The 27794-nt window shown below is 42.1% G+C and overlaps 1 protein-coding gene across 5 annotated transcripts in view; it reads right to left on the bottom strand.

Annotated features, from left to right (window-relative positions):
* Pde6b (phosphodiesterase 6B) overlaps nt 1-21484 on the bottom strand; it is a 36817-nt gene extending 15333 nt beyond the window's left edge. For 4 of the 5 annotated variants that reach the window (XR_004109433.1, XM_031337248.1, XM_031337250.1 and 1 more), the window contains exons 1-4: nt 21435-21484; nt 18210-18366; nt 15169-15321; nt 14572-14661 (exon numbers count right to left, since the gene is read on the bottom strand). Coding sequence is in view for 4 of the 5 variants with exons in the window: in XM_031337248.1 (XP_031193108.1) it covers nt 14572-14661; nt 15169-15321; nt 18210-18296 (330 nt within the window). In the remaining variant the exon portion in view is untranslated. The remainder of the gene's footprint in view (nt 1-14571; nt 14662-15168; nt 15322-18209; nt 18367-21434) is intronic. The other variant, XM_031337249.1, reaches the window with a different exon arrangement.
* Nucleotides 21485-27794: the final 6310 nt, after the last annotated feature.

The following is a 27794-nucleotide window of genomic DNA, read 5'->3' as shown; positions in this document are numbered from 1 at the left end:
CTCAGAAATCCACCTGCCTCTGCCTCCCAAGTGCTGGGATTAAAGGCATGTGCCACCACCGCCAGGCCCTTTCTTTTTTTTAAAAAAAAAATTATTTATTTATTATATGTATACAAGTACACTATCATTGTCTTCAGACACTCCAGAAGAGTGCGTCAGATCACATTACAGATGGTTGTGAGCCACCATGTGGTTTCTGGGAATTGAACTCAGGACCTCTGGAAGAGCAGCTAGTGCTCTTAACTGTTGAGCCATCTCTCCACCCTAGAGGTTTCTTTTTATAAAGTAACATGAGGGATGTGACTTAGTGGTGGAGAACTTAACCTAGCATGCATAAGGCTCTGAGCTCTATTTCCAGCACCCCAAAATAAATAAAACAAACCCCATGAAGAGGTATGAGGCAGGATTCTGCAAATGCTTGTTAGAGTCTGAGTCTTGGGGCAGCTTTTCCTCTCTTCTTAAAGTCCGACTTCTTAGAGATTTGGGGCCCTGGTATGACTTACAGAAGGGAATATTACAAAATAGGGTGATCATAGGAAAATCCCCTGACACATGGTAGACTAGACTTTGAATGGCAGGCTATAGTTCTGGTAGCTTCCTTCATTCCTTGGAGAAAAGGATTGGAGGAACAGGCTAGGGTAAAACCTCTCAGATGATAATCATGAGGAAGAGAGCCAGGATGACCTTCCATGAAGGCAGAGAATGTGTCTGGACCTCTGGACTCAACAGAGTTCAGATGACCAGCTTATAGGACTGTCCTTGCCTCAGGCTGGGTCTCTGCTGGGTGGTTCCTCCTAGCTTGGATGAATGACATTGCCCTTCAGGTATTTCTGTGCTCGGACAACAAATTCTCAGTAGGCTATGTCTGCCATGTTACTCAGTATGTTTTGTCAGTATGGCAAAAGTAAAAAACCAAACACCCCACAGACAAACAAACAAACAAACAAACAAAACCATAACAAACCCCAGATAAGAACAACAACAATATTAAAAAAATAATGACAGCCAAAGAAATGCCCCCAAACCCCCAGGTTAAGCCCAGCAGTATCAGCAAGACTTCATGATATTCAAGCAGAAGCTGATGCCATGCCTTTGAACCTACACAGATGAGCTAAATCTCTTTTCTTTGTTAAGTGCCTCGCTTCAGGTAATTTATTATAGCAGCAGAAAATGAACTAATATTTGCCTTATAGCTGATCAGTCAGAAACTCAGGTGACAGACTAGAGTTTGGCATTTGTACCAGAAGTGGATCATCTTCAGACTGAACCCTACACTTGTGAAATATGACTATCTCTGAATAGATAGGATCAGAACCGAACTGAATCAGAGGACACTGTGCTGATGTCTGATGCAGAAGTGATTGCTTGTTTGAAGTGTGGCAGACCCACACATCTTCACAGAACCATTGTGTGTTTTGAGAGAGATTGAGTTTGATTTTCTTCTGTGTCCCAGAATGGGGGATACTGCCTAAAATCCTCTCTGAGGCCAGCAGTAACTAGATAACAAAGTTGGATGAAAACATCACAAGGCTAGAGCTGGAGAGATGACTCGGGTTAGAAGCATGTTCTACTACTGCAGAAGACTTCAGTTCTGTTCCTAGCACCTACATCAGGTAGCTCTAGATCCAGGAGATCTTAACACTTCTGGCCTCTTCAGGCAACAATACTTCTGAGCACATTACACCACATCCAGCTCAAGGGGAGGCTCTAAGGCCTGACACTATTACTACAGACATGAGCCTAGCATAGCTGCCTTCCAAGAGGCCCAACAAGCAGCTGAAAGAATCAGAGAAAGATACTTACACTCAGCCAATGGACAGACACTGGGGACTCCTGTGGTTGAATTAGGGAAAAGCTGGAAGAAACTGAGGAGGGTGACCCCATAGGAAGACCAGCAGTCTCAACTAACCTGGACCCCTGAGATCTCTCAGACACTGAGCTACCAACCAGGCAGCATACACTAGCTGATATGAGGCTCCTGGCACATGTACAGCAGAGGACTGCCTGGTCTGTCCTCAGTGAGAGAAGACACACCCAACCCTTAAGAGACTTGAGGCCCTAGGGAGTGGGAAAGTCTGGTGGGGTGGGGGACATCCTCTTGGAGTCAGGGGAGGAGGAATGGGATGAGGAATTGTTGGAGGGTGGACCTGGAGAGTGATAATGACTGGACTGTAAAAAAAAGATTAAAGAATAATGATAAAAAAAAAACTTTTAAAAAAGACATCACAAGGAAGAAAAACTCTATATCCATATATAGCTCACTAACATAGATACAAAAACTTTTTTATTTTTATTTTTGAGAAAGGGTCTCTCTACATAACCCTCATTGCCCTAGAACTAACTATGTAGATCAGACTAGCCTTGAAATCATGAAAATCCACTTGCTTCTCCCTCCCAGACGCTATGATTAAGGCATGCACCACCATGCCTGGCTCTAGATACACAAATTCTTAACTGAACATTGGCAAAACTACCATGCATGGTAAGATGAACCTATAATTTTAGCAGTTTGGAGGTAAGAGTTCCATAGCAAGTCATTGTCTAAGAAAAAAATATTGATAAAATGAGTCTGTAATGTAACAATAATGTAATTGTTAGTAAATATTTACCCCATTATTATTACATTGCTTACCAAATAATTACACCCTATGACCAATATTATAGAAGACCGCTTCAGGATTTCAAATTCAGTTAATATACACTAGAAATGTTGGCATGCATCTGCAATCTCAGCTAGTCAGAAGGCTAATGTGAGGAGACCACTGAAGCCCAGCAGTTGAAGACCTAGCTGTACAATGCGAGAAGACCATAGCTCAATATAAATACACCACAAACCAAAACCTCAAGCAAACTAATATACTCTTAAAATGAACAAACTAAAGAAAAATTTACATGATTTGATCAAATAATGCAGAGCTATTTGATAACATTCAATATTAATTCAAGAGGGAGTACCTTAACAAGAAATACAGTACATTTCCTTAACTAGATTTTAAAAAAAAAATCCTATGAAACCACAAGAGATGACATCATTCTTCAGCCTCTAGAAGTCCAATGTGCTATCTCCTTATACCATGGAGCAACGCTGTACTTTGTTGTTGTGTTTTGTTTTGATTTTTTTTTTTGATACAGGGTTTCTCTGTGAAACCCTGGCTAACCTGGAACTCACTCTGTAGACCAGGCTGGCCTCAATCTCACAGAAATCTGTCTGCCTTTGCCTTCTGAGTTCTGGGATTAAAGGCATATACCACCACACTGGGCTGTGAAATCATTCTCTCTCTTTTTTTTTTTTTTTAAAGATTTATTTATTTATTATATATATAGCATTCTGCATGTAGGCCAGAAGATTTCATAGTTATGAGCCACCATGTGATTACTGGGAATTGAACCCAGGACCTCTGGAAGAGCAGCCAGTGTTCTTAACCTCTGAGCCATTTCTCCAGCCTACAAAATCACTCTTAATAAAAAGAAACTAGGTGTCTTTCTCTAAGATTTGGAATGAGGAAGAAATGTTCACTTGAAATCTTTCAAAATTATTATTGAAAATAGATTCTTCTCTCTTATAATACATTGCTACACAAAGTCTTAATTGTCCAATAAGACCAGAAAAAGAAAACACTATATATATAAAAAGAGGAAATAAAGATATCTTTGTTTGTAAATGATATGATGATCTATATGAAAATACCAGAGAATCAACAAGAAATCTGTGAAACTAGTAAGTGATTTTTAGCAAAGCCACAGACTATTGGGTTAACATAATATAATTGCTTTCCTTGATACCAGTGATGAACAATTGGAAGATGAAGCTGTCAGAGCACGATACCACTTACATTATATTCCAAAATGAAGTACTTAGATATAAATCTAGTGAAATATGTGTAAAATTTATATGTAGAAACTTCAATCTTTTGCCTATATGTGCAGGAGCATGTGCATATTTGTGGAGGTAAACCTTGGAAGTCATCTGGTCAGGGAGTCCCTAGGGAATTCATCTGTCTCCACTTTCCCAGAGCTGGGGTTACAAATGTAAGTTATCATCTTGGCTTTTCACTCGGGTCCCACAGAACAAATGCAAGTTCCCCAGTCCATGGAAACTTCAAAAGTTTGATTAAAGAAGTAAAATATTGGGCTGGAAAGATGGCTCAGTGGTTAAGAGCACTGACTGCTCTTCCAGAGGTCCCAAGTTCAATTCCCACCAACTACATGGTGGCTCACAACCATCTGCACTGGGGTCTGATGAGCTTTTCTGGTGTCTGAAGAGAGCAATGGTGTACTCATATACATAAAATGAATAAATAAATCTTTTAAAAAATAAGTAAAATATCAAAATTAATATGAAGATTTTAAGTGCTTGTGGATTTTTTTTCTGAGACAGTCTCATGTAGCCAAAGCTAGCCTTGAACCTGCCATATAGCCAAAGAGCATCTTGAACTCCTGATCCTGCTGCCTCCACTTCCCAAGTACTAGGACTGCAACACGTACCACAATGTCAGGTTTCTGTGGTGCTGGGAGTTGAATCCAGTTTCATCCAGTTCTCAGGCATGGTAGGGAAGCACTCTCACTAACTGAGTTATATCCTTACCCTAGAAGACTCACTGTTTTTAAAATAATATTTTTTCCAACTTGGTCTATAGATTTAGAAAAATCCAAATTATACCAGCAAGCTATTCTATGAATCTTGAAATCTTGACAATAATGTCTATGTGGAAAGACAGAATTCCCAGAATAGCCAAAACAGTTCTGAAAAAGGAAAACAATATTGGTAGACTGACATTATCATTCTCAAGATTTTCTCTAGAACTACAGTGGCTGATCGGGAAAATACCTGGAAAATTAAAAAACAGATCTCCACAAATGTACTCAACTAACCTCTACAACAAGGAAAGACAATTCATAGAAAAAATGTTGTCTTTTCACAAATGAGTAAAAGCTCAATATCCACATGCCAATGTGAATCTAGACCCAGACTTTATAGTGTTCATCAAACTAATAATGAGCCTAAACTCAGAATCTTTAATGGAATTTCAAAGCAGCAACATGGCTGCTCTAGCAAGTGATCATATCCAAAGATGTGTAGATACATCCTGAATTACAGTATAATAAGACTGAAATTCAGACACACCCTTAACAATGAAGGTAAGGTTAGTTTGTAGAAGGAAGCAGCCAAGTTGGAAAGTGATGTTTAATTGACAGGCAGATAAAGTGATGAATCAGAGAAAGATTTGACAGAATGAGTTAAAGATAGGATGTGTCCAATTCATATGAAAGCAGCAGAGAAAGAGAGGCTGCTTAAGAGCAACAAGAGAGAAAAAAGATGGAGTGGTGTGGTGGTATAGCAGTTTGGGCATGACAGTTTTACAGACACAGGTTAGATATAGCTGAAGGCAGAACAAGCCAGACAATGAGAATGAGCCAGATTAGAACATATTGCCAGGGGCTGGTGAGATGGCTCAATGGGTAAGAGCACTGACTGCTCCTGAGTTCGGATCCCAGCAACCACATGGTGGCTCACAACCACCCGTAATGAGATCGGACGCCCTCTTCTGGTGCGTCTGAAGACAGCTACAGTGCAAGCTGGGCTGGCAGAGGTCCTGAATTCAATTCCCAGCAACCACACACATGATAGCTCATGGCCTTCTGTACAGCTACAGTGTACTCATACACATAAGATAAATCTTTTTAAAAAAGAAAGAATGGAGCTGGTGCCCTGAGCAGACCTTGGGCGCAAGCTCTGCAGCCAGTCCCACAACACCCAAAGGAAGCTTCACTCCCAAGCGCTCTGACACGTCCAGGATCAGAGGTGAGGAGGACATAACATCTGTCCCAACACCAGGAATAACTGGGACCAGAAGGACCAGGCACACAGGAACTCCACCAGCCCAGTCGCTCAGGTTCCTTCCTGTCCCACAACACCCAGAGGAAGCTGCACTCCCAGGCACTCTAACACGCCCAGGATCAGAGGTGAGAAGGACACAAAATCTGTCCCAACACCATGAGTAACTGGGACCAGCAGGACCCAGGCACACGGGAACTCTGCCAGCCCAGTGGCTCGTGTTGCTTCAGGTCTGTCTGGGCTGGCCAGTGCCCTGAGCAGACATTGTGTGCAAACTCTGCAGTCATTCCCAAAACACCCAGAGGAAGCTCCATTCCCAGGTGCTCTAACAAGCCCCAGGTTACAGGATTCCAAAATCACAGGATCACAGAGACAGCCTGACTCTGAGGAGTTCTGACACAATTAGGATCATAGGAAGGATCCTGTCAGATTTAGCAAGGGCAGGTAGCAGTAGAGATAACCAGATGATGTGGGGCAATCCTAAGAATATAATCAACATGAACCAAGGTTACTTGGCATCATCAGAACCCAATTCTCCCACCGTTGCAAGTCCTGGACACACCATCACACAGGAAAAGCAAGATTCAGATATAAAATCACTTCTCATGATGATGATACAGGACTTTAAGAAAGACATAAATAGCACCCTCAAGGAAATACAGGAGAACACAGGTAAATAGCTAGAAGCCCTTAAAAAGGAAACACAAAAATCCCTTAAAGAACTACAGGAAAACACAATCAAACAGGTGAAGAAAATGAGCAAAACCACTCTGAATCTAAAAATGGAAATAGAAACAATAAAGAAATCAGAAAGAGAGACAACCCTGTAAATAGAAAACCTAGGAAAGAAATCAGGAGTCATAGATGCAAACATCACCAACAGAATACAAGAGATAGAAGAGAGAATCTCAGAGGTAGAAGACACCATAGACAACATTGACACAACAGTCAAAGAAAATGCAAAAAGCAAAAAGCTCCTAACCCAAAACATCCAGGAAATCCAGGACACAATGAGAAGACCAAACCTAAGGATAATAGGTATAGAAGAGAGTGAAGACTCCCAATGTAATGGGCCAGAAAATATCGTCAACAAAATTATAGAAGAAAACTTCCCTGACCTAAAGAAAGAGATGCCCATGAACATACAAGAAGCCTACAGAACTCCAAATAGACAGGACCAGAAAAGAAATTCCTCCCGTCACATAATAATAAAAACTCCAAATGCACTAAAAAGGAAAGAATTTTAAAAGCAGTAAGGGAAAAAGGTCAAGTAACATATAAAGGTAGGACTATCAGAATTATACCAGACCTCTCACCAGAGACTATGAAAGCTTGAAGATCCTGGGCAGATGTCATACAGACCCTACAAGAACACAAATGCCAGCCCAGACTACTATACCCAGCAAAACTTTCAATTACTATAGATGGAGAAAACAAGATATTCCATGACAAAACAAAATTTACACAATATCTTTCCACAAACCCAGCTCTATAAAGGATAATAAATGGAAAACATCAACATAAGGAGCAAAACTACACCATAGAAGAAGCAAGAAGGTAATCTTTCAACAAATCCACACAAACCTAATTCCTCTTACAACAAAAACAGGAAGTGACAATTACTTTTTCTTAATATCTTAATATGAAAATTAATATTACCAACATATCCTAATCTATTGAAATTCAAAAATATGCGGAATTAGAAATTTGTTGACTGTCATTCAATGGTCTCTCTAATTTGGTAATTAGAAAAATAGGTCCAATATTATACAATCCATATATACTTTCAGCTTGTTTGTTCGTGACAATGTCTTACTGGCTACAACATAATGGTCTTGAGATCTTGCTTCTCCTATCTTAGCCTCGATTAGTAGTATTGTTTATTTTATGTTTTTATACTATGGTTTTCAGAACAGCTTACATATTTTAAAAGTATTTATATACCCAAAAGTAATCTAGACAATTAAATTGGGAGGGGTTTGTAAGAGAACAACAAATAGTAAGACTGAATGCCTTGCTTGATGTTTGTAACTCTTGTATCAAGTTACCACAGTAAGAGCCAAAATTTTAAGTTCTACTAAATATAAAACAAACAAACAAAAACACTTTATATATTTATGTTCATTTAAGAAAATATTAGTAGTGATGTATTATTTTGAAATATACAGTTATTCCATTTGGAGTTATTTAAAATTTATATTGAGAAAAACATATGTGTTTTCAGTATTGCCGCAGACAAACATCTACATAAGACTGTTAAATTGATTGTTGTTTTATATCAAACAACTTTTACAATACTCATTTTTATTGTTATAATATTTTATAAATGTTAAAGAATATGACAAAAAAAGATATTGTAGGTATTGAAGTGGGGGGGTATCAGGGAGGAGTTGGGGTACAAAAGGAAAACAAGAATGTGATTTAATTCTATTTACTTAAAATATGTTTTTAAATGTTAACAAATTCAGATAAATTGAAATCATGTAACTTTTCTCATAATGAAATAAAACTAAAAATAAATAAATAAGTAAATAAATTAAATATTCCCCCCCCCCAAAAAAAGAAAGAGAGAACATTGCCAAAGTTAGTATGAGGCCAAGCAGAGCAATTCAGTCAGAAGCCAGGAGAAGCCAGATTGAATCAGTTAGCTTGGAAGATTAGCTGGTAAGGAGGCTAGAAGTTTCCAGGCCTAGGCTTGGGATAGTTAGTACAGAGAAAGAAACACTCTGGCCTCAACCAAAGCTGTGTATTCACAGCTCTCATCTCTTCCCTTCATCTGAGGAAATAAAAGCAACATTTACATTTACAAGAATCCAAGACTCAAACTCCTATAACATGACCTAAAAGACAACCTGGGTGATCTTGGGTTTAAGGATGAGGTTTTGGGTATAACAGTCTATGAAGAAGACTATAATAAATTGGGGTTATAAAAATGCCAAACTTCTGTTTTGCCATATGTATTATTAAGTGAACGAAGAGGCAAGCAACACTCAGGGAGAAAATACACGGAAAATATACTTCTAGACTTACATTCAAAGTACATATGAATATGTTCCTTTTTGTTATTGTTATTTGAGACATGGTATTTCTATAAAGCCCTGGAGTAGTCAGAGCTCACTATGTTTATTGTGTAGACAAGCATGATCTGGAACTTGAGGATGATCCTCTTGAATCTGCCACTGAATGTTGGGATTATAAGCTTTGCACCACATTGTGTGTGTGTGTGTGTGTTTGTGTGTGTGTGTGTGTGATGTATATGGACATATATCTATTTGTGGATATGTGCATATAAATGCATGTATATGTGAATGCAGGTGCCTACAGAAAGCAGAAGCATTGTATTCCCTTAGAGGTGAAATTATAGGCAGTTGCAGACTGAACTCAGGCCATCTGGAAGAGCAGTGCTTATTTTTAGCTATTGAGGTATCTCTCCAGCCAAATACACACACACACACAGAGATATGTATATGCATATGTATATATGTGTATACACATATAGGTATAGGTATATGTGTGTATATATATGTATACATATATATGTATATGTGTATATATGTATGTGTATATATATTCTTATCTATATCTATATCTATATACATATTATTATCTATATCTATCCTTAAAACTAAACAGGAAAGAGTGCAGACCAAGAGCATCTAACTGTACTGTGCACCTTTGGGGCATGGAGGAAATGCTGATTTATTTTTAGGACAGCCAGCAAAGGGGGTGGCATAATCTCTATGCTCCGATTTTTTTCAAGGGATCCTTGATAAAAAAAGTTCTCACATTTAGCAAGTGGGTGGTAGATGGGAGGAACCAGGAGTCTCTGTGTTGAGGGTACGTACCCAAAGGACCTACATGGCACTAGATCAGGGCTAGGACCATCAGTCAGAAATGATGTTTAATTTTAGACCAATATGGTGTTCTATGTGATATACCTACTGAGTATGCACACATGTTAGCACACGTGATCTTCCTTAGCAGGGTGAGAGGAGATTGGAGCATCAAAGACTATAACAATACTCTGATTTTAGCTTCCAATAAAGCTTTTTAATATATGGATCAGGGCTTCTTGGAGAAATGATGGGTTCTAGGACCGGGGCAGGAAGCATCCTGGAGAAGCCTTGGGACTCGTACAGTGATAAAATGTGTCAAAAGACACAGGAGCCAGCTGAAGAGCCAGGGCTAAAACAGTTTGTGGAATGTAGTGAGTACAATAATACTGGATTGCAGCCTAAAGCAGAAAATAAATACCTATGAATCTAGGCATGAATCAATTATTAAGTAAATTAATAAATGAGTACAAATTTAGTAGATATTCCACTCTGAAGGAGGAGTGTGCCTCCCATTCCTATGCATGGTATGAGCAATGACCTCCTTCAGAAAGGGAAGGACAGAAGGTCAAGTGGACTCAGATTGAACTCAGGCCATCTGAAAGAGCAGTGCTTATTTTTAGCTATTGAGGTATCTCTCCAGCCAAATACAACACACACACACACACACACACACACATACACACACACAAACAGATATGTATATGCATATGTATATATGTGTATACACATATAGGTATAGGGCCGACTTGTATTCAAACTGCTACATCAGGCTTTGCCCAGGTGTCCTGCACTGCCCACCTCCACCCTGCACTCATAATTATTTTTTTTAAGATTTATTTATTTATTATATGTAAGTACAGTGGGATGGAGACTGTTTCCTGGTTTTTGGTAAGCCTTATGGTGGCACCCCACTGTGATGCAATGGAAAGGCTTTTAGTGACCCAAGTCTGACATCAGAACAATTCCAAAATCATGAACACTGCTAGCCAGGTTTTTCTGTCAAGTCACAGGAAACAAGCCGGTAGGACAAACTTTCTTGGACAAGAGGAGTCTGAGGAGATGTGACTGACAACTGAACATCCTGTGGGATTTGGGATGGCATTCTGGGACAGAAGGAAAAAGCAAAAACTAAGGAAATCTCAATCAAGTGTGGTCTTTAATGATGTTGTTAGTCAGTGCTGGTATATGGAGAAACTTTTTGCTGGTGCAGGCTACATAAATTTGGCTCAACTCTGTAAATCTAAAATGGTCAGAAAAGAGACTATAGCATAATAAAATGGGGCTAGTGAGATGACTCAGTGGGTAAGAATACTTGCCACCAAGCTTGTGACCTGAGTTCAATCAGCAGAACCCACATAGTGGGAAGAGAGAACAAACTCAGGCAAGCAGTCCTCTGATCTCTGTACTCATGCCTTGGTGTGTGCCCACCCTCACAAATAACAAATGTAAAACAACAACAACAACAACAGGAAATAGTAACATGCAAAAATTGGGTGAAATGTCCAGAATAAGCAAAAAGATAGTGACAGAAAATTGTCAGTGTTATCTGAGGCTGTGGGTGGTGAGGGTGAAGGGTGAAGGGTGACTGCAGCACTGTAGGTGCTGCTGGATCAACCACTGCTATGAATTAGCATTACACAATTTCAAATAGACACAAATAACCACATCCTGGGGGAAATGGGTTAATTCTGAGCTTCTAGAAGCCACTCAGTTTTGAGTTAGTCTATCAGGAGGATGGAGGAAGGGCAGGAAGAGCAGTGGCTTTCTTTAACTGAAGATAGACCTATGTATGTAGGAGAGGAAGGCTGAGCAGCGGCGAGGGACAGCTTCCACTTCTATCAAAAAAAAAAAAATAACTATAAGCTGGAGAGATGGCTCAGCGGTTAAGAGCACCTACTATTCTTCACAAGGTCATGAGTTCAAATCCCAGCAACCAAATGATGGCTCACAACCATCCCTAATGAGATCTGATACCCTCTTCTGGGGTGTCTGAAGACAGCTACAATGTACTTACATATAATAAATAAATAAATCTTAAAAAAATAACTATGAGTGCAGGGTGGAGGTGGGCAGTGCAGGACACCTGGGCACAGCCTGGTGTAGCAGTTTGAATACAAGTTGCCCTCATAGACTCATGTGTTTTAATACTTAGTCATCAGGAAGTGGTTCTACTTGAGAAGGATTAGGAAGTGTGTTCTTGTGTGTCACTGGGGGTTGGGCTTTGAGTTCAACCAAACTCAAGCCAGGCCCAGTATGGCTTGCTGATGCCTGAGGATCCAGACGTGAAACTTTCAGCTACTTTTCCAGCCCCATGTCTGCCTGTGTGCCACCATTCTCCCTGCCATGATGGTAATGGACTAAACCTCTGAAATGGCAACCAAGTCCCAATTCAGTGCTTTCTTTCCTATGAGTTGCTGTGATCACAGTGTCTCCTCACAGCAATAGAACTGACTAAGACCCTGGATGGGAGATGGGAAGACAGAGGCTGTAGAACAAGAGAGAGCAGGCCTCAGCAGCTGTGTGTGAGCTATGCGGGGATGAATATGTATGATGTATGTGTGTGATTTGCGTCAGAAATGCAAATGGTGAGGTTATTTGTAGCATTTTTGATTGTGTGGGACAGACAATAAGTGTAGTGCATGGGGTGTGGTTCTATGCTGTGTATGTTGTGGCAAATTGTGGGTGGCTTCTCTCTGGTGTGTATGTGTGTGTGTGTGTGTCTGTGTGTGTGTGTGTGTGTGTGTGTGTGTGTGTGTCTGTCTGTCTGTCTGTCATGGGCTATGGGGTATGTAGTGGGTTTGGTGGAGGACTGGAGATCCCTGATACTCCTTTCTCTACTTTTTCTTCCAACAGTACAATGAAGATTAAGAATTACAAATGACCACTCTGTGAGCCCCTCCAACAAACACATGTTCCCTCCCTCTCCTCTCCAATCAGCCTGCCATCATTTCCCCTCTCTCAGGGGGTCTGAGCTTATTGCCACCAGTCCTGACTCCTCTAGTCAGCCTTGCCATCCCCACAGGCCTTGGGCAGCCCCAACTAGTCCTGACTCTCCATTCTGCTGCTCCTGCCGGACTGAAGCTCCTTCTCTCTCAGGCCTTGCTTCCCTATCTCACTCATCTCTCTCAGGTTCACCGTTCCTCCCTCCCCTCAGTGTCATGCCTGGGTACTTTATGCAAGTTGTAACTGAACTTGGTATTTGTCTTGTACTCCCATGGCTACATAGACCCTAAGTTTGGTTGATCAATGAGGCAGGCTCTGCCTTGGACTTGAAGTATCTGTACTAGAGGTCTCTTGGTAAGTGACCACTACCACATGGATACAAGCCATCAAGATGTGCTTGGTGGCCACCAACCCTGGCCCTGCCTCTCCTCTCTGACATTTTCACATTTTTACAGTGGGTAGCTGAAGCATGGCAGCACTAACAGGTAGAACAAGAAGTTTGGAAAGCACAGAGTAACTTGCCATCTAGCATTTTCCAACACCCAGCTTGTGTATGGCTGGCTTTTCTAGCTTTAGGCCCCTCTCCTCCCCTCCTCTCATTCTCTTTCTCCTCCTCTTCCTCCTCTTCCTCCTCCTTCTTCTTCCTCTCTCTCTCTCTCTCTCTCTCTCTCTCTCTCTTTCTCTCTTTCCCCTCCCTCCCTCTTCTCTCTCTCCATTCTTCTCTTCCTCCTTGATCACCTTTCTTTGAGACAAGGCCTTGCTGTGTATCCCAGGCTAGCCTCACACTTGTGATTGCCCTGTGTGGTGGTATGAATAAGAACGGGGAGAGATTTGTGGGGGTGGGACAGGGAGAAAGGGAGGGAGGGTGCTGTGATCAGGATATAAAGTTAATAACAATAATAAAAATAATAACAATAACAATAATAATAATACAGAATGGCCCCCATAGACTCATATAATTGAATGTCTGGTCACCAGGAAGTGGCACTATTAGAAGGTGTGGTCTTGTTGGAAGAAGTATGTCACTGGAGGTGGGCTTTGAGGTTTTCGAAGCCCAAGCCAGGCCCAGAATAACTCTTTCTTCCTGCTGCCTTTGGATCCAGATGTAGAACACTCCGTTTCTCCAGGACCATGCCTATCTGCATTCTACCATGCTTCCTGCCATAACAACAATGGACTAAACCTCTGAAACTGTAAGCTAGCACCAATTAAGTGTTTTCCTTTATAAGAGTTACTGTGGTCATGGTGTCTCTTCACAGCAATAGAACACTGACTAAGGCACCTTGCCTTTGCCCCCTGAGTGTTGGGATACAGACCTACCTTGTCATAGCCAGTATGGAATTTCACAAGGGCTTCTGCAGGCTGAGACTTAGATAAGAGAACCACTTTGCCTTGAGATTTTTTCTGAGCTCTTGTGCTGTAGCTTATGGTCAAGATAGTCTTAGTGGCCCTCAACCCTGGCCCTGCCTCTCTTCTCTGATATTTTCAAAATTTTTTGGTCACTTGTGTTCTAAACTTACAGCACACTGACCCAGCTGGACACTCAAGTTTCTATCACATGCAAAGTAAACAGATCCCAGATTCTCTGACAGGCCCAATCACACAAGGAGATTCTGTGCTTCATTAATGGACAATTCACTCTAATTCCTGCAGAGTTCTGAGGCAGAATCTGAGGAGCTTGGAGCCTGTCTGTGGCTCTGCAGGAAGCTGTGACTACTAGGTCAGGTTGTTGTAACGAGTAGAGGGCCTTTCCAGTTTCTTCCTCACAACCTGTCTGCCTAGATGAGCATTCCTGCCCCTACTCAGTTTTGCACTGATGACATGCATGGGAATATTGGGTCCTCTTAGGCCAGAGTCATGCTCTGATTGGACATCACAGTGTCTTGGTCATTCATGAAGACAAAACAGCCTCTGAGGGGGAAGACTGGGGAAGGATCCACCAGAGCATACAGGTACCTGGCCTCTGCGCGTCTCACAGTTGTGGAGGTAGCTTAGATGATAGATCTTCAGGTTTAATGTAGCAAAATTCAGGTACTTTGTGAAAACCTGAAACAGCAATTATAACAGCATGAGTCGGAAATCCACATGTCCAAGGACACATGTACAGAAGAGAGGCATACCCAAATGTCCTGGAGAAAATGCCACACACAGAAAAGCATACTGGTAAGCTATACTTAGCTCTCATGCACATAAAGGTTCAGTCCTGTTGGGGCAGGAACATGGATCACACACAAAGGAACATGACTTACATACACAAAGATGAACAGTTGGGGCATAGCTCACACACCCAGATAAATAGGGACACACAGAGGTTTGAAGAATCTCTGTGAGGCCATGGCTTATGCCTCTGGATAAGCACAGCTCACACACTCTGATTAGCAGAGGGACACAACTCAGATCTAGACTTGTCAAGGGGCATGGGTCACATAACCACACAACTAGAGAGAGATAATGGAATGCAGATGAGCAAAGGCATGCTGGGAGGTATGTGATCTTCTGTGACACACGAGGGACAAACCCCTGGGAAGGGTTTAACAACTCCTGGACACTCACATCTTCATCTTCACTTGTGAAGCATGGGCCATCCAGTTTATTCACTGCCATAATCACAGCCACAACATCTTTACCATTCATGATTGGTGTGGACAGAATGTTCTTTGTCACATAGTCAGTGAGCTCATCGGCGAATGTGCTGAAGTGAGGACACTGCAGTGGGAAGAGAGAGGTTATTGCTATGGTCGGCTGTCTGTTGCTCCCAGGTTTTTACAGAGGCTATGCTTTTAAACTAGTGCTGTGATACCAAGGAGCCCTACCTCTTAACTCAGGACACAGTCTCTGGGCAGAGAGAGTTCACCGTGTTCATGGGGTTCTACTAAGCTCACCTAACCTCTGATTCCTATGAAGCCTCCCAAGTTTTCCAAATAGCCCCTACAAAGTCCTCGTGTACCTGTCTATTTTTGGGCAAAGTTATCTCCCTGTATGCTCAAGTCTGCCTCACTGCCCCTCCCCTCAGAACTTCTAGCCAGGGGACTGTCTCCTTCCGCCAGCCCCCTCCAAACCTGCTGCACACTCTTCCTGCATGAAAGATGAACTCTGTTGTGATTGGTGGCTTGTTATGAGACACTATCATTAAGACAAATTGGCTGAGGAGCTCGAGTTGAGAGTTTCCTGTATCTTGGAATCTCTCCACCAACCCTATACTTGAATTCTGCTCCAAAGACCACTGTCTACCATGAGACTTTGTGACATGGTGATTTTTGCCCATCTCTGGTCTCAGGGAGGATTCAAAGAGGGCTCATAAAGGACTTGCACATCTACTACCCCAAGTATAAAAGGGAGCCTGCATCTGAAGCTAGTTCCACCCCTGAAAAGAACGTTCCACCCTGATAGGAACCTACTAGGAGTCTGAAGATTGGGCTATCCTCCCTGTGGGATGGAAGTGGCTAAAGCCACTTCCCTCTCTCCTTCTTGGAGAAGTAGCCACCACCTGGCTGCTATGTGGCATTAAGCTGGAGGTAAATCAATATATGAATGACAGCAAAGGGAGGTGGGCAGCAAAGCCTGACAAAGGTGACATTACTGGGGTAAATGTTAATATCTTGTCAAAGAAGATCACCAACTTTTCCTGGCTAAATCACAGGTACAAGGCTTTGGTCATGTGGTACATCCTCCCTAGGAAGGGATTTACCTGGATACCCTTTTCTCTGGGCATAATGTGGGTAGCTCCCCACGGTTTGCCACTGTGGTCACAGTATACCTGGTGGTTTGCACACACGTATCTTCTGACTAACCATTAGTGCTAGAGGCTAATCTTGATCTGCAGGTTGCTTCTAGAGCAGTCTTGAAGCACTATACCAAGGCATACCGAAGTGTTTCTACATAGAGCAAGAGATTGCCTTTGGATGATATGCATAGATCTTTACACTTACCCTCATATGATACACACAGATATACACATTTGATCCTCAGATAGGTCACACAGGTTCACATAGCTGACTCTTAGATCAGTAGTTCTCATCCTGTGGGTCATGAACCCTTTGGGAGTTGAATGACCCTTTCACAGGAGTCATGTATCAGATATTCTGCATATCAGATATTTACATTACAATTTATAACAGTAGCAAAGTTACAGTTATGAAAGAGCAACAAACATAATCTTATGGTTGGTGTCACCATAACATGAGGAACTGTATTAAAGGGTTGCAGCATTTGGAAGGTTGAGAACTATTGCTCTTAAATGAAGTATACTTGATCCTCAAATGAAGCCCACAAATCCACAGATATGACTTTCAGAGAATGTGCAAGGCACACAAGTCATACTTGGTAGTTGTCTCATTTTGCTTTTCTTACTACCTTGATTTCTACCACATTTCAACCTGCATTTGACACCTCACTTTATCACCCATTTTTATCTATACATTGTGTAAGTCTCATTTTGTAAATAAAACTGGGACCTCCCAATCTCTTTCTCTTGGCCTGATCTCCACTCCAGGAAATTCATCTATTCATTGCTCTCTCTCTCCACATATCCTTCTCCTGCTGGGAATTAACTGTAATCAAAGCTATGGTTTTAAAATGCTCTCAAATCCTTTCATTTCCCATGCTCTCTTCTCCATGGCCTCTGACTTCCTAGGTTTCCTGCCTTCTTGATGAAGTCCCCAGTCTCCCTGTCAGGTGCCTACTGCTATACAATCACTATTTTTATATTGAAGTAACAGCCTCCAGATTCACCTGTCCCTGGAATATCAGATACCCTCATCACTCAGGACGCTCTGGAATCTTCACTCTAGAGGCTATGCCATAATGATCTTGGTATCATCATGGGTACCTCATGAACCTCATAAGACAAGACTCTTAGGAAAAGGGCAAAGAAGTATAAGAGTCCAGGGCCAGAGGTCAGATAGAACCTGGGCTTGGTCATCATGGCAGGTCTGGCTCCGTCTGTGTCCCTCTGAGAAGCTGGTCTTAAAGGAGATTGTTCTGAGAATATCTATGCCAAGACTAGCTAGCATTTTCCCTTTTGAACTTCCTTTTGTGAATCCACCAGTAAAACAAGAATATAGAGCCTTAAGCACATCACTCCCTCATAGCCAAGTTTCTACCTTTCCTTGATTTTCATCATCCTGCCATCCACGCATGTGTTTCAGTAAGTCAAAGATGCCATGCCTTTGGTTGGGCTTCAAATGCCCCTAGTAGCTCTTCTTCTCAGCCTGGCCCTATAAGTCCCCCCATGTAGATGGTGTTCCTTCAGCCTTCTGGCTTCACCTCTAGAACTTTAGAGGCTAATCCTTTCTATGTGTGTGGTGTAAATATGCATTCCACACTGAAGATTGGCATGCCGCCCTGAAGCTCCCAGACTCCCTCCTTGTCATCCTGTGGCTTCAGGGGCATCTGAAGGCTTCTTCCTGCCTTTCTTGTCCATTCCACTGTCTTCCCAGGGCTTCTTTGCTCCCATATTTTCCTGTTTAGAATATCTAACAGCCTTACAAGTGGGCAAGTGCTCATGATCTGGAGACTCTGAATTGAACTCTTCATTGACAAGTTATACATGCATATGTACCACAAATATCACAGTGAGATGGGGCACTTCTTACCCTGAAGACTTCTCCAAGATCCTCTTCTCCATCCCCATCGTCTAGACCAAGATCCTTTCTATTCTGTTGACACCTAATCTTCTGCATCCCTCCTTTACCTCAAACATCCCTAGGTCTTCTGAAGTCATGGCCCAGACAGCCTAGATTCCTTTGGTAGCTGGAGAAATTTATAGAGTGAATCAGCTTTGTTTATTGCTGTCCCTTTAAATGCCTTCTGCATTCCTCTAGACTATTTCAGATGAAGTCCTCTAGAGAAGGACACACAGAACAAGGTTAAAACAATCCAATCTTCCAGCCCCTTTCTGGATAATCTAAAGTGGGCGATGTTCATTATTACTCTATTATAATGCTATATTCTCCACCTCAGAGCCATTACCATCTACCCTTCTCGAATATCCAGTGTATGAAGAGGCATGCTATTGAGCTACATGGATCTGTTGGATCTTCAGGCATATAATCTTTCCATAGAAATATATGTGACATCAACCACAAAGCTCCTAATTTTAGAGACACTGTTTTAGTAGTAATCCCCATGCTCCCTTGTCTGTCATGAACATTAAGACACACTACACTCTTGCCACACTGGGAACAGAACCCCAAGACATTTTGCATGTTGGACAAGTACCAGCCCTTGTATTTTCTCTTCCATCTTTTGGACATACCCACATCATGTCCTGCTACATTTTAACTTCTCCATGTTTTGTACACAGGATTGAGTTCTGGTCTGGTTCTATGGCTGAATGGAGCCCTCCAGTGAGAAGCTACTGTGGGGAAGGGACCAGGGATATATAGTGTCCTGGGTCAAACCTTCTGTGACATTTAGGAGATGGCAAGTAGGAGAATGGGGGAGACCATGCACACAGAACCCGAGGCTCTCACGTCTTCGGTAAGGATAAGAGAAGAAATCTCTGGAGATCCTAAGCTTTGGTCTGATTTCTGTTCTGAGGCTTTTGCTGTGCTGTGGCATAGCCTTGTCCTTCCTGGAGCCTTGCAGAGCCTTGTACCCTGTTGTTCTGGCTATAAAGTTATGTTGCTGCTTCTCCCTGGGTAGGCAGGTGCCAGTGCTGCTTAGTAGCACTCATCCACTCACTGACTCATCTACCCACCCATCCATCCACTCATCCTATGCATTCACCCCTCACCCATTTACCTATAGTCATTTACTCACCCAGCCTCCTAAATATACATCTATTTGTTGGCTGTGGAGGACCTGAAACAGGCAATGTAGAACAGACTAGCCTTTAACTTACAGAAATCCGTATGTCTCTGCCTCCTAAGGGCTGGGATTAAAGTGTGTGCCACATCAAACAACGATTTTATCGATTCCAGTTCACCAACCCTATTTTGGGGTTGTCACTTCTGAGTGAGGACTCCTCACAGAAACTGTGCTCTTTCTCTTTTGATCACTTGCAGCTTTAGCTTAACTTCATCTAATCAGGACCCAAACTGTAGATAAACCATTCACACCAAGATTTACAGATAAAAAATGTGATCAAAGTGCACAATGTTATGTTATTTCATTGAACATTACCCCCAGCTCCTAATTAAAAGACTTTGAATTTTATTTCTCTCTGTGATTATGTAGTCTCTCTCTGTCTCTATGTCTCTGTCTATCTCTGTGTGTGCATGTGTGTGTATGTGTGTCTGTTGTGAACCTGGGATTTTTCTACCTTGGATTTATAAGAGCTGAATTTTTAATTGGCTTAAAGATAAATGAATCCTCACAAATTGAGTACACTAAGCTTGCTAAAAATATGCTAAGCCAGAAGTGTTTTGTTTTTGTTTTTGTTGTTTTTGTTTTTGTTTTTTGTACTCACTCTGTAGACCAGGCTGGCCTTGAACTCAGAAATCCACCTGCTTCTGCCTCCCAAGTGCTGGGATTAAAGGCATGCGCCACCACTGCCCAGCACCGAAGCTTTTTCGTTCACATGATTTAAATAAATCTTTGACAAATAAGCTGATTTAAAACTTGATGGTGAAACATAATTAAAGTCTTCAGAGTGGTCAGCATGTTTTCATCTGGGTTTACTACTTTATGTAGGTTTGACACAGAAGGAAGCCTTAAACTGTAAAGGTATCTGTTTGTGGAGGCCTTTGATAAATGAGGCTAATATAATATCATTGGCCTAATTAAAGCTAACATATCTTTTGTTGTCAATGTTAAGTACAATACAGATCTGACTTTTTCTGTTAGATGATTAAGATCACAAGTTATGGAATTGTGACCCAAGAACATGTGCATACAATATGCAAATATGTTCACTGCACTTGAGTATCAAAGCATAGCATATTTATAGGGCATTTCTTTAACAGAAAGATAAGATGACCCTCAGAAACGAGGAGTGGATCTGGAGAGGGAAGGAAGAGGAGGGCTGGGAGAGGGGAAGGACTGGGAGAAGTAGAGAAAGGGGAAACTGCAGTTGGGATGTATTGAAAACAAACAGAACAACAAAAGATGAGTCTTATACTAGAAGTGTTGGCTCATGCCTTTAGTCCCAGCACTTAGGAGGCAAAGGGAGGCAGATCTCTGAGTTTGAGTCCAGCTTGGTCTACAAAGTGAGTTCCAGGACAGACAGTCCTATATAAAGCAAAAGAGACCCTGTTTCAAAACAACAAACCTTGTTAAAAACTGTTTTCTGCCACCGCCGGGCAGTGGTGGCGCACGCCTTTAATCTCAGCACTTGGGAGGCAGATTTCTGAGTTCAAGGCCAGCCTGGTCTACAGAGTGAATTCCAGGACAGCCAGAGTTATACAGAGAAACCCTGACTCAAACAAACAAACAAACAAACCCCCAAAACAAAACAAAAAAAACCCGTTTTCCTATATAATAGAAAACCTAAAACAGCACATACACAAAGGGAAGCAATTCAGAACAGCATGGAAGATGTTCTGGTGGAATCAGAAGATCCCTGGTGGAATGTGTAGGAGCCATTAGATGCTGGAGGAATATATACAAACTACATTTGTGCAGCATGTGTGTACATCATGCTACAGAGGATGTAAACCACGATCAGTTGCCTTGAACAGGGGTGTGGTGGAACTGTTCTTTAAGGGAGTTACTTCTGTCCTTCTTAAAGTCCTCTATCATCATCATGAGAAGTGATTTTAGATCTGAATCTTGCTTTTCTAGTGTGATGGTGTATCCAAGACTTGCTATGGTGAGAGAATTGGGTTCTGATAATGCCAAGTAACCTTGGTTTTTGTTGCTTATATTCTTACACTTACCTCCCACCATCTGGTTATCTGTAGTGCTACCTGCCCTGGCTTTATCTGACTGGAGCCTGTCCTTCCTGTGATTCTGGTTATGTTGGAACTCCTCGGAGTCCTCCTGTCTCTGTGATCCTGTGATTCTGGAATCCTGGGATCTTAACATCCTGGGTGTGTCAGAGCTCCTGGGAGTCAACCTGCCTCTTGGACCCTGTGATCCTGGTGTGACCAAGCTCCTGGGATTCTGGGGTCCTGAGATCCTGTGATCCTGGGCATGTTAGAGCAACTGGGAGTGGAGCTTCCTCTGGGTGTTGTGGGACCAGCTGCAGAGGTTGTGCCCAAGGTCTGCTCACCAGCTAGACAGACTGGAAGGAACTTGTGCCACTGGTCTGGATTGATGCAAATTTCAAATATAGAGTCTTTAAAATGGTCTGATGACACAGGCAAAGGCAGAAATGTCAAAAAGGATGAAAAACTACAGTCAGAATAAGACTATTGTAAGACTCTGACACTTTAATTTTTCTTTACTTTCAAGAGGATGATATTGTTAAGCTACACATACCCAATAAGCCAATAGCTAGTTTGGATAATTTGACAGAGATTGACCCAAGAAAACTTTTAGTTTATACTATGAGTAACTTTGACAACATTGCCAAGACAAGTTTTGCTCAAAATTATACTAGTGACCCTTTTAAATGATACCTCCTTAACTTTAGGATGTTAAATGGTAAATTTGCTCTAGACCAGCTATTGGTAGGATGAGGAAAAGTCTATGCTATTTTGCTAAGGCTATGTGCTGTTTCCAGGTTTCTCCTCAGGAGAGTTAAAACCCACCTATACAAAACAAGGGGAGGGCTCAGTTACCATAGTAAGTCCCACAGACTCCTGTGGTCATCTGACTTGTTTCACTGGTTACCTTTTAAGCTTAGCATAATGGATGCCAAACATTCCGCTTCACTCATAGACCTGTACCTTGCTCAATGGTTATGAGAGAAGTCTCATCCAGCAGCAGATGGGAATAAATACACCCAAAGACAGTATGCAGGGGAAGAGAGAGAAGGAGAGGGAGGGGGAGGGAGATTGGAACACTCAACTCTAAAGGGATGTTCTATCAAATCCCTCCCCTTAGGGCTGAGGAAACTGCAGAAGATGGGGTAGAAAGAGTGTAAGATCAAGAAAGGATGCTGGGCACCAAGGAATTAAGGCCTTCTAGACATAACAGAGCTGGCAAACATATGAACTCACAGACTGTGTCAGCATGCACAGGGCCTGTGTGGGTCTGTTCCTGAGGTGGGTCCTAGAGCTAAAAGGAGAAGAGGAACAAGTCTTCATTCCTAACCCAGAAGCTATCTCCAGTTGATAGCCGTTTACAAATGAAAAATTATTTTTAATTTTCTCCAAGGGAAGCTGGGCTGTAGTGGCACACGCCTTTAACCCCAGCACTTGGGAGGCAGAGGCAGGCATATTTCTGAGTTCAAGGCCAGCCTGGTCTACAGAGTAAGTTCCAGGATAGCCAGGGCTATACAGATAAACCCTGTCTCAAAAAAACAAACAAAAAAATTTTCTTCAAGGGAGTCTTGCTGAGGGAACAAACTATTCTTAAGGGTAGGTCCCATGCCCAGCAGTAGATGGCCAACAGAAAATGAACTCAACAGCTTATTTGGAGGTTCTTTGTTTCATAATGTTAAGTCAGGATATATTTTTAACCTTGCAGGCCCTTTGCATATATATTAGGACTTACAGTTTTGTGTTTCTATGGAATTCCTATGTATGCAAACACATGTGTCTCTGCATCTACATGCATTCTTTATGCTTTTTCTTTGGCTCTTTTTCTTCCTTTATTGTTTTGTCCTATTCATATTTGTTTTACCCCATTTTATTAAAAGTAAAATAATAAACTTTTCTCCATTAAAAAAAACATGAAATGGAAATTGTCATATTATTGTGCTACCCCAGTAGGTCTACAGTATCAGGGTTAAAACCTGATCATGGACAAGAGGCATTATGACTCCAAAGGGAGTTTGTCTCGTGGGTATTTCAGTCAGTTGTTGGCATCTCCTAACTTAGACGTGTTCCAGATTGATCTCTGCTATAATCTGTGGAGAGATCTGCATGCTTCTTTATTCAGGCATAAAGGTGCCCTAAGAAATATTTCATTATTAGCTAAAACTGAGATTGAGCATTATTTCCTGGCCTTCACAGTGTTTCAATAATCCTAATAGATTTCCTAGCTGTAATTAGCTTGGAATTTTTACTAAGAAGCTGTCTTACCAGACAGGGTGTCTCAAGAGTTAGAGATAGCAGTTAGGCACTTTCTATCAGAGCAGTCCCACACAAAGAAAAACTGTTTTACTGCCAGTGAGAAGTTAGAAGTTGTAGGACTCTCATCACTAATTATTTATGTTACAGCCACGACCTTCAGCTACTTGCTTCAGACAGATCCTGAGAGTTTATCTTGGGGCTGCCAGAACAACCTAGACCAAGAAGAAGGACACCACTGCTTCTCCGCCTTGCACTTGGCTGCTTGTTCTCACTGACCTTGATGTGACCTTCTCCTGTCTACGCGACTTCTGAAGTTTGCCCTGTTCTCTGTATACTATATAAGCCTGATTTCTACTTTGTATGAATTACATTCAGAATCTGCACTACCTTGTGCTGTGTCTGTTTGTCATTTCTTCGCCAACGCCTTGTCTACCTGACTAGGACCCTGTTCCCCACATGGGTTGAGGGAGGCCCAGACTGGCTGGCCCGTGGTATTATTGTTAACAATACTTTTCAGGGGGCTGGAGAAATGTCTCAGTAGTTAAGAGCACCAACTGCTCTTCCAGAATTCCTGAGTTCAATTCCTAGCAACTACATGGTGGCTCACAATCATCTGAAATGGGATCCGATGCCTTCTTCTGGTGTGTCTGAAGACAGTGACAGCGTACTCATATAAATAAATAAATCTAAAACACTAAAAAAGAAAAAAGCCCAAAACTTTGTATTGCTTATTTTAAAATTATACCTGCTATCTGTCAAGAGTGGATAGAAGTTCAGCTTCTAACAAAATGACAGTTGGCCCAGTGAGGCCAGCACTTGAGGAGGTGGAGCTTAGTGACAGGGCAGGGCACCAGTCCTAAGAGCATGACCCTCTGGCTTTCTGCTGGTTATATTGGACTGAAATGGTCTTGACACTGATGTCTTTCTCTCAACAGCCAACCAACTCACCCATACACACAGGCCCCCTCTCAGGATCAAGGGATACAATCTTATACAATGTTAGTTGATCACCAATGATCTGAAGAATGTTCTTGATCGGGGGAAAAATATAAAAATTAATAAGTAAAGGATGAAATAATTCTTGTTAGATCCAATAAATAATTGGATTAGGATGTAGTAAAAGGATGTGGGGGTGGGGAGCACACTCACGTTTGCTTCTCTGAGAAAAATACTTTTAAAAAATATTTTATTCTCTGTATAACTGCCCTGGCTGTCCTGAAACTTATTCTGTAGACCAGGCTGGCCTCAAACTCATACAGATCCACCTGCCTTTGCCTCCTGTGTGCTGGGATTAAAGGTGTGTGCCACCACTATCCAAATGATAAACACTTTCTTAAAGACTTTCCAAAGACCCCCAGAGACATTTCTTCTGCTGTGTTTTCTAACATATGCAAAAATTTCAATAGCAAAATCTCTCTCTCTCTCTCTCTCTCTCTCTCTCTCTCTCTCTCTCTCTCTCTCTCTCTCTCTCTCTCTCTTTGAGCCAGGCTATTACCATATAACCTTGGTTAGCCTGGAACCAGACAAAATTTTGGGATTAAAGGCGTATACTACCACACCTACAGTTCTAGGAGTAAAGACATGCACCATCATACCTGCCCAAAATTTATCTTTAGTGGTCTCTAAGATCAAAACAATTCATTTAACACACTCTGAAGAGAATACCTGTCCAGTGTTGGTGTCTCTACCAGTGAGTTGCTGCCAGTTCCTGCCTTTGATCCCTAAGACCAATGAACTCTTTATGGAAGCAATTTAGGATTTTTTTCCTCTTTTGGCTTTGAAATCTACCCCTTGCCCCAACTTCCTTAAATATGTTAATAGTTTGCCAGAACATAGGGATTCTCATTGCTATTGTCAAATAAATATCATTATTCTTTGGTAAATCTCTCTCCACTTGTATTTTGGATTGACATCATATGTTCAGTCCTGGTCTCCTTAATACTAACAGACCTCTCCAGAAGACAGTTAGGCAGGGCAGATGATCATGCTGTTTTGTTGAATTATGACATATTGAGAGCAAGACAGAGAGCCCAGCTTCTATCTCCCAGGTTTTCTGGGCTTTTGGATGTATGGTTTTGAAATACGAGGTCTTATTCTGTTCTGAACTAGTTACAATGACCCTGAGATCTAGTGGAATATCTATCATTCAGATTTAGCCTCTGTTCCTAGGGCAAAGCTATGACACTCACATATGAAGTTACAGGGTCCTGAGACAGAGTCTCAGGCCATGGATTCAGGTCCTCTCCTCAGAGGTATGTTCCCCATACTCCAATACTACCACATCCTAATACTACAGGCTGGACATGTGAGCATAGCCTCAAGCAGAATTTCCCTCCACAAAGCCACATCCTGGGGCATGCTTCTGGTTAGAAGGGGGCATGAAGATGAGGCTTCAGAGATAGACATCACATCAGAAATGTTAGCAGTCTGATACTCTCAATACCAAGAACATAGATGCTCATGACTCAAGGGAACCAGTTTCCCATACTTGGTAACATTTGCTTTAAGCAGAATTTATTTATCTATACTCTGTTTTATGATCACATCCTACCTGTATACATGTACTACTTGTGTTCATGGTCTTCCTGTGTTCCTTGGGTCCTCAACGTCTTCCTGTACTCATGGTATACTTGTACCTATGCTCATGGATTAAATGTGTTCGGTATCTGCTTTTGCTTAGGGTCCATTTATGCTTTGTAGCAGTCTGGTGTAACTACTGTAGCTACATCATTTCCCCAGCAAAAATTGGAGACCAGTGTGTCCAAGTGCAACTAAAACTTTGTATCAGTCCTGTGTTGTATCTACCACACTATAGAACAACACTGCAATCCATACATGCCCACCTTGTGGTTCACTATTTGGATGAACAAGGAGAACACCAAGTATGTTGGGGAGATTGTGTGTTGACTGTCTCAGTTTCTGTGCTGAAAACCTGCATGTGAACACAGAATCCCATCCTTGGCAATGCAGAGTGTCCTGATGCCTCTGGTGGAAATGTGGATTTTGCTGACTTTGACAGTTACTCCTTTTCCTTCAGCTGGTATCAATACAAACTAGCATAACCCACAGTTTACAGAATCATCATAATAGTAGGCATGATGTCCCTGCCATCAAGGCTACAGAGTAACTAGAAACCTTGGAGAGGGGCTGTAGGACACCTGTAGGCCTGGGAGTAGGATTAAGGGCAACTCTGCAACTTGATCTTACCTCAGAGCAACACCACAGAGCAACTTTGGTGTGGATCTGAGAAATAGAAGGAAAGGACCTGCCCCAGGCTCAAGGCTATGTGTAGACACTGCTTTGAGGATTCCCTGAAGGTGGATGGGAGGGAGGAAGAAAAGGGTAGGATTGAATGGATGAAAGAAGTCAGGCGGCAGTGTGAGAAAAATGAGGAAGGGTAGGTAGACCATGAGCCCCAGAGTATTAATGCTGTGTCACAGCCTCTCCTATATACTAAATGTCTTGCTTTGTTGGTAATTTACGCTCCATTTGGCTCATGGATGACCCATTTCTTAAAAAGGAAGCAAAATGAAGGCCAAGATAATCCTGCAGATTATTCTATTCAGGTCGTTGGGTGGGTGCCTGTTTATAACAGATAAGTCTAAGAGGATTGCAACACCCTCCTGCTCAACCTTCCGAGGAGTGAAGGTAGCAGGCTGCCTCTGGGGACCTTCTCCCATTCTGGGATTCCCCCACTGCATGTGGTTGACCTATGTAGCAGGTGCTGAGGCTATCTGGGTAGCTTGGGGAAGAAAGAGGAAGAGAAACAGAACAGACAGGGGGAGGAAGAGTGTCCTCCAACCCTTCTGTGGAGCCCCCTAATCTATGGGATACGTTTTTGATCCCTTTCTGAGCCTCCTCGGCTGTTGTCACACCCATATCTAGGGGTACCTCATTCATTGTGTCCCATAGTGCTTCCCATCCACAGGAGCTCTGTCCTGGTTATATCTACCACAAACCAGCAACTTCCATGAAGTCTGTGTCAATATGTCCATTCCCATTCTGTGCCCTGAATCTCTTGTAACTCCATCCCACCCTCTCCTAGACCCCAGATCCTCTGCCCTCAGGACCAGTGTGGTTCCCTTTGTGGGTAAAGCTGCTTCTGCCATGGCTGGG

The sequence above is a fragment of the Mastomys coucha genome, unplaced genomic scaffold (assembly GCF_008632895.1).
Source record: "Mastomys coucha isolate ucsf_1 unplaced genomic scaffold, UCSF_Mcou_1 pScaffold22, whole genome shotgun sequence".
NCBI classification, from domain to species: Eukaryota; Metazoa; Chordata; class Mammalia; order Rodentia; family Muridae; genus Mastomys; species Mastomys coucha.
The sequence above is the reverse complement of the archived record's forward strand: the minus strand, read 5'-3'. Positions and strand labels throughout refer to the sequence as shown.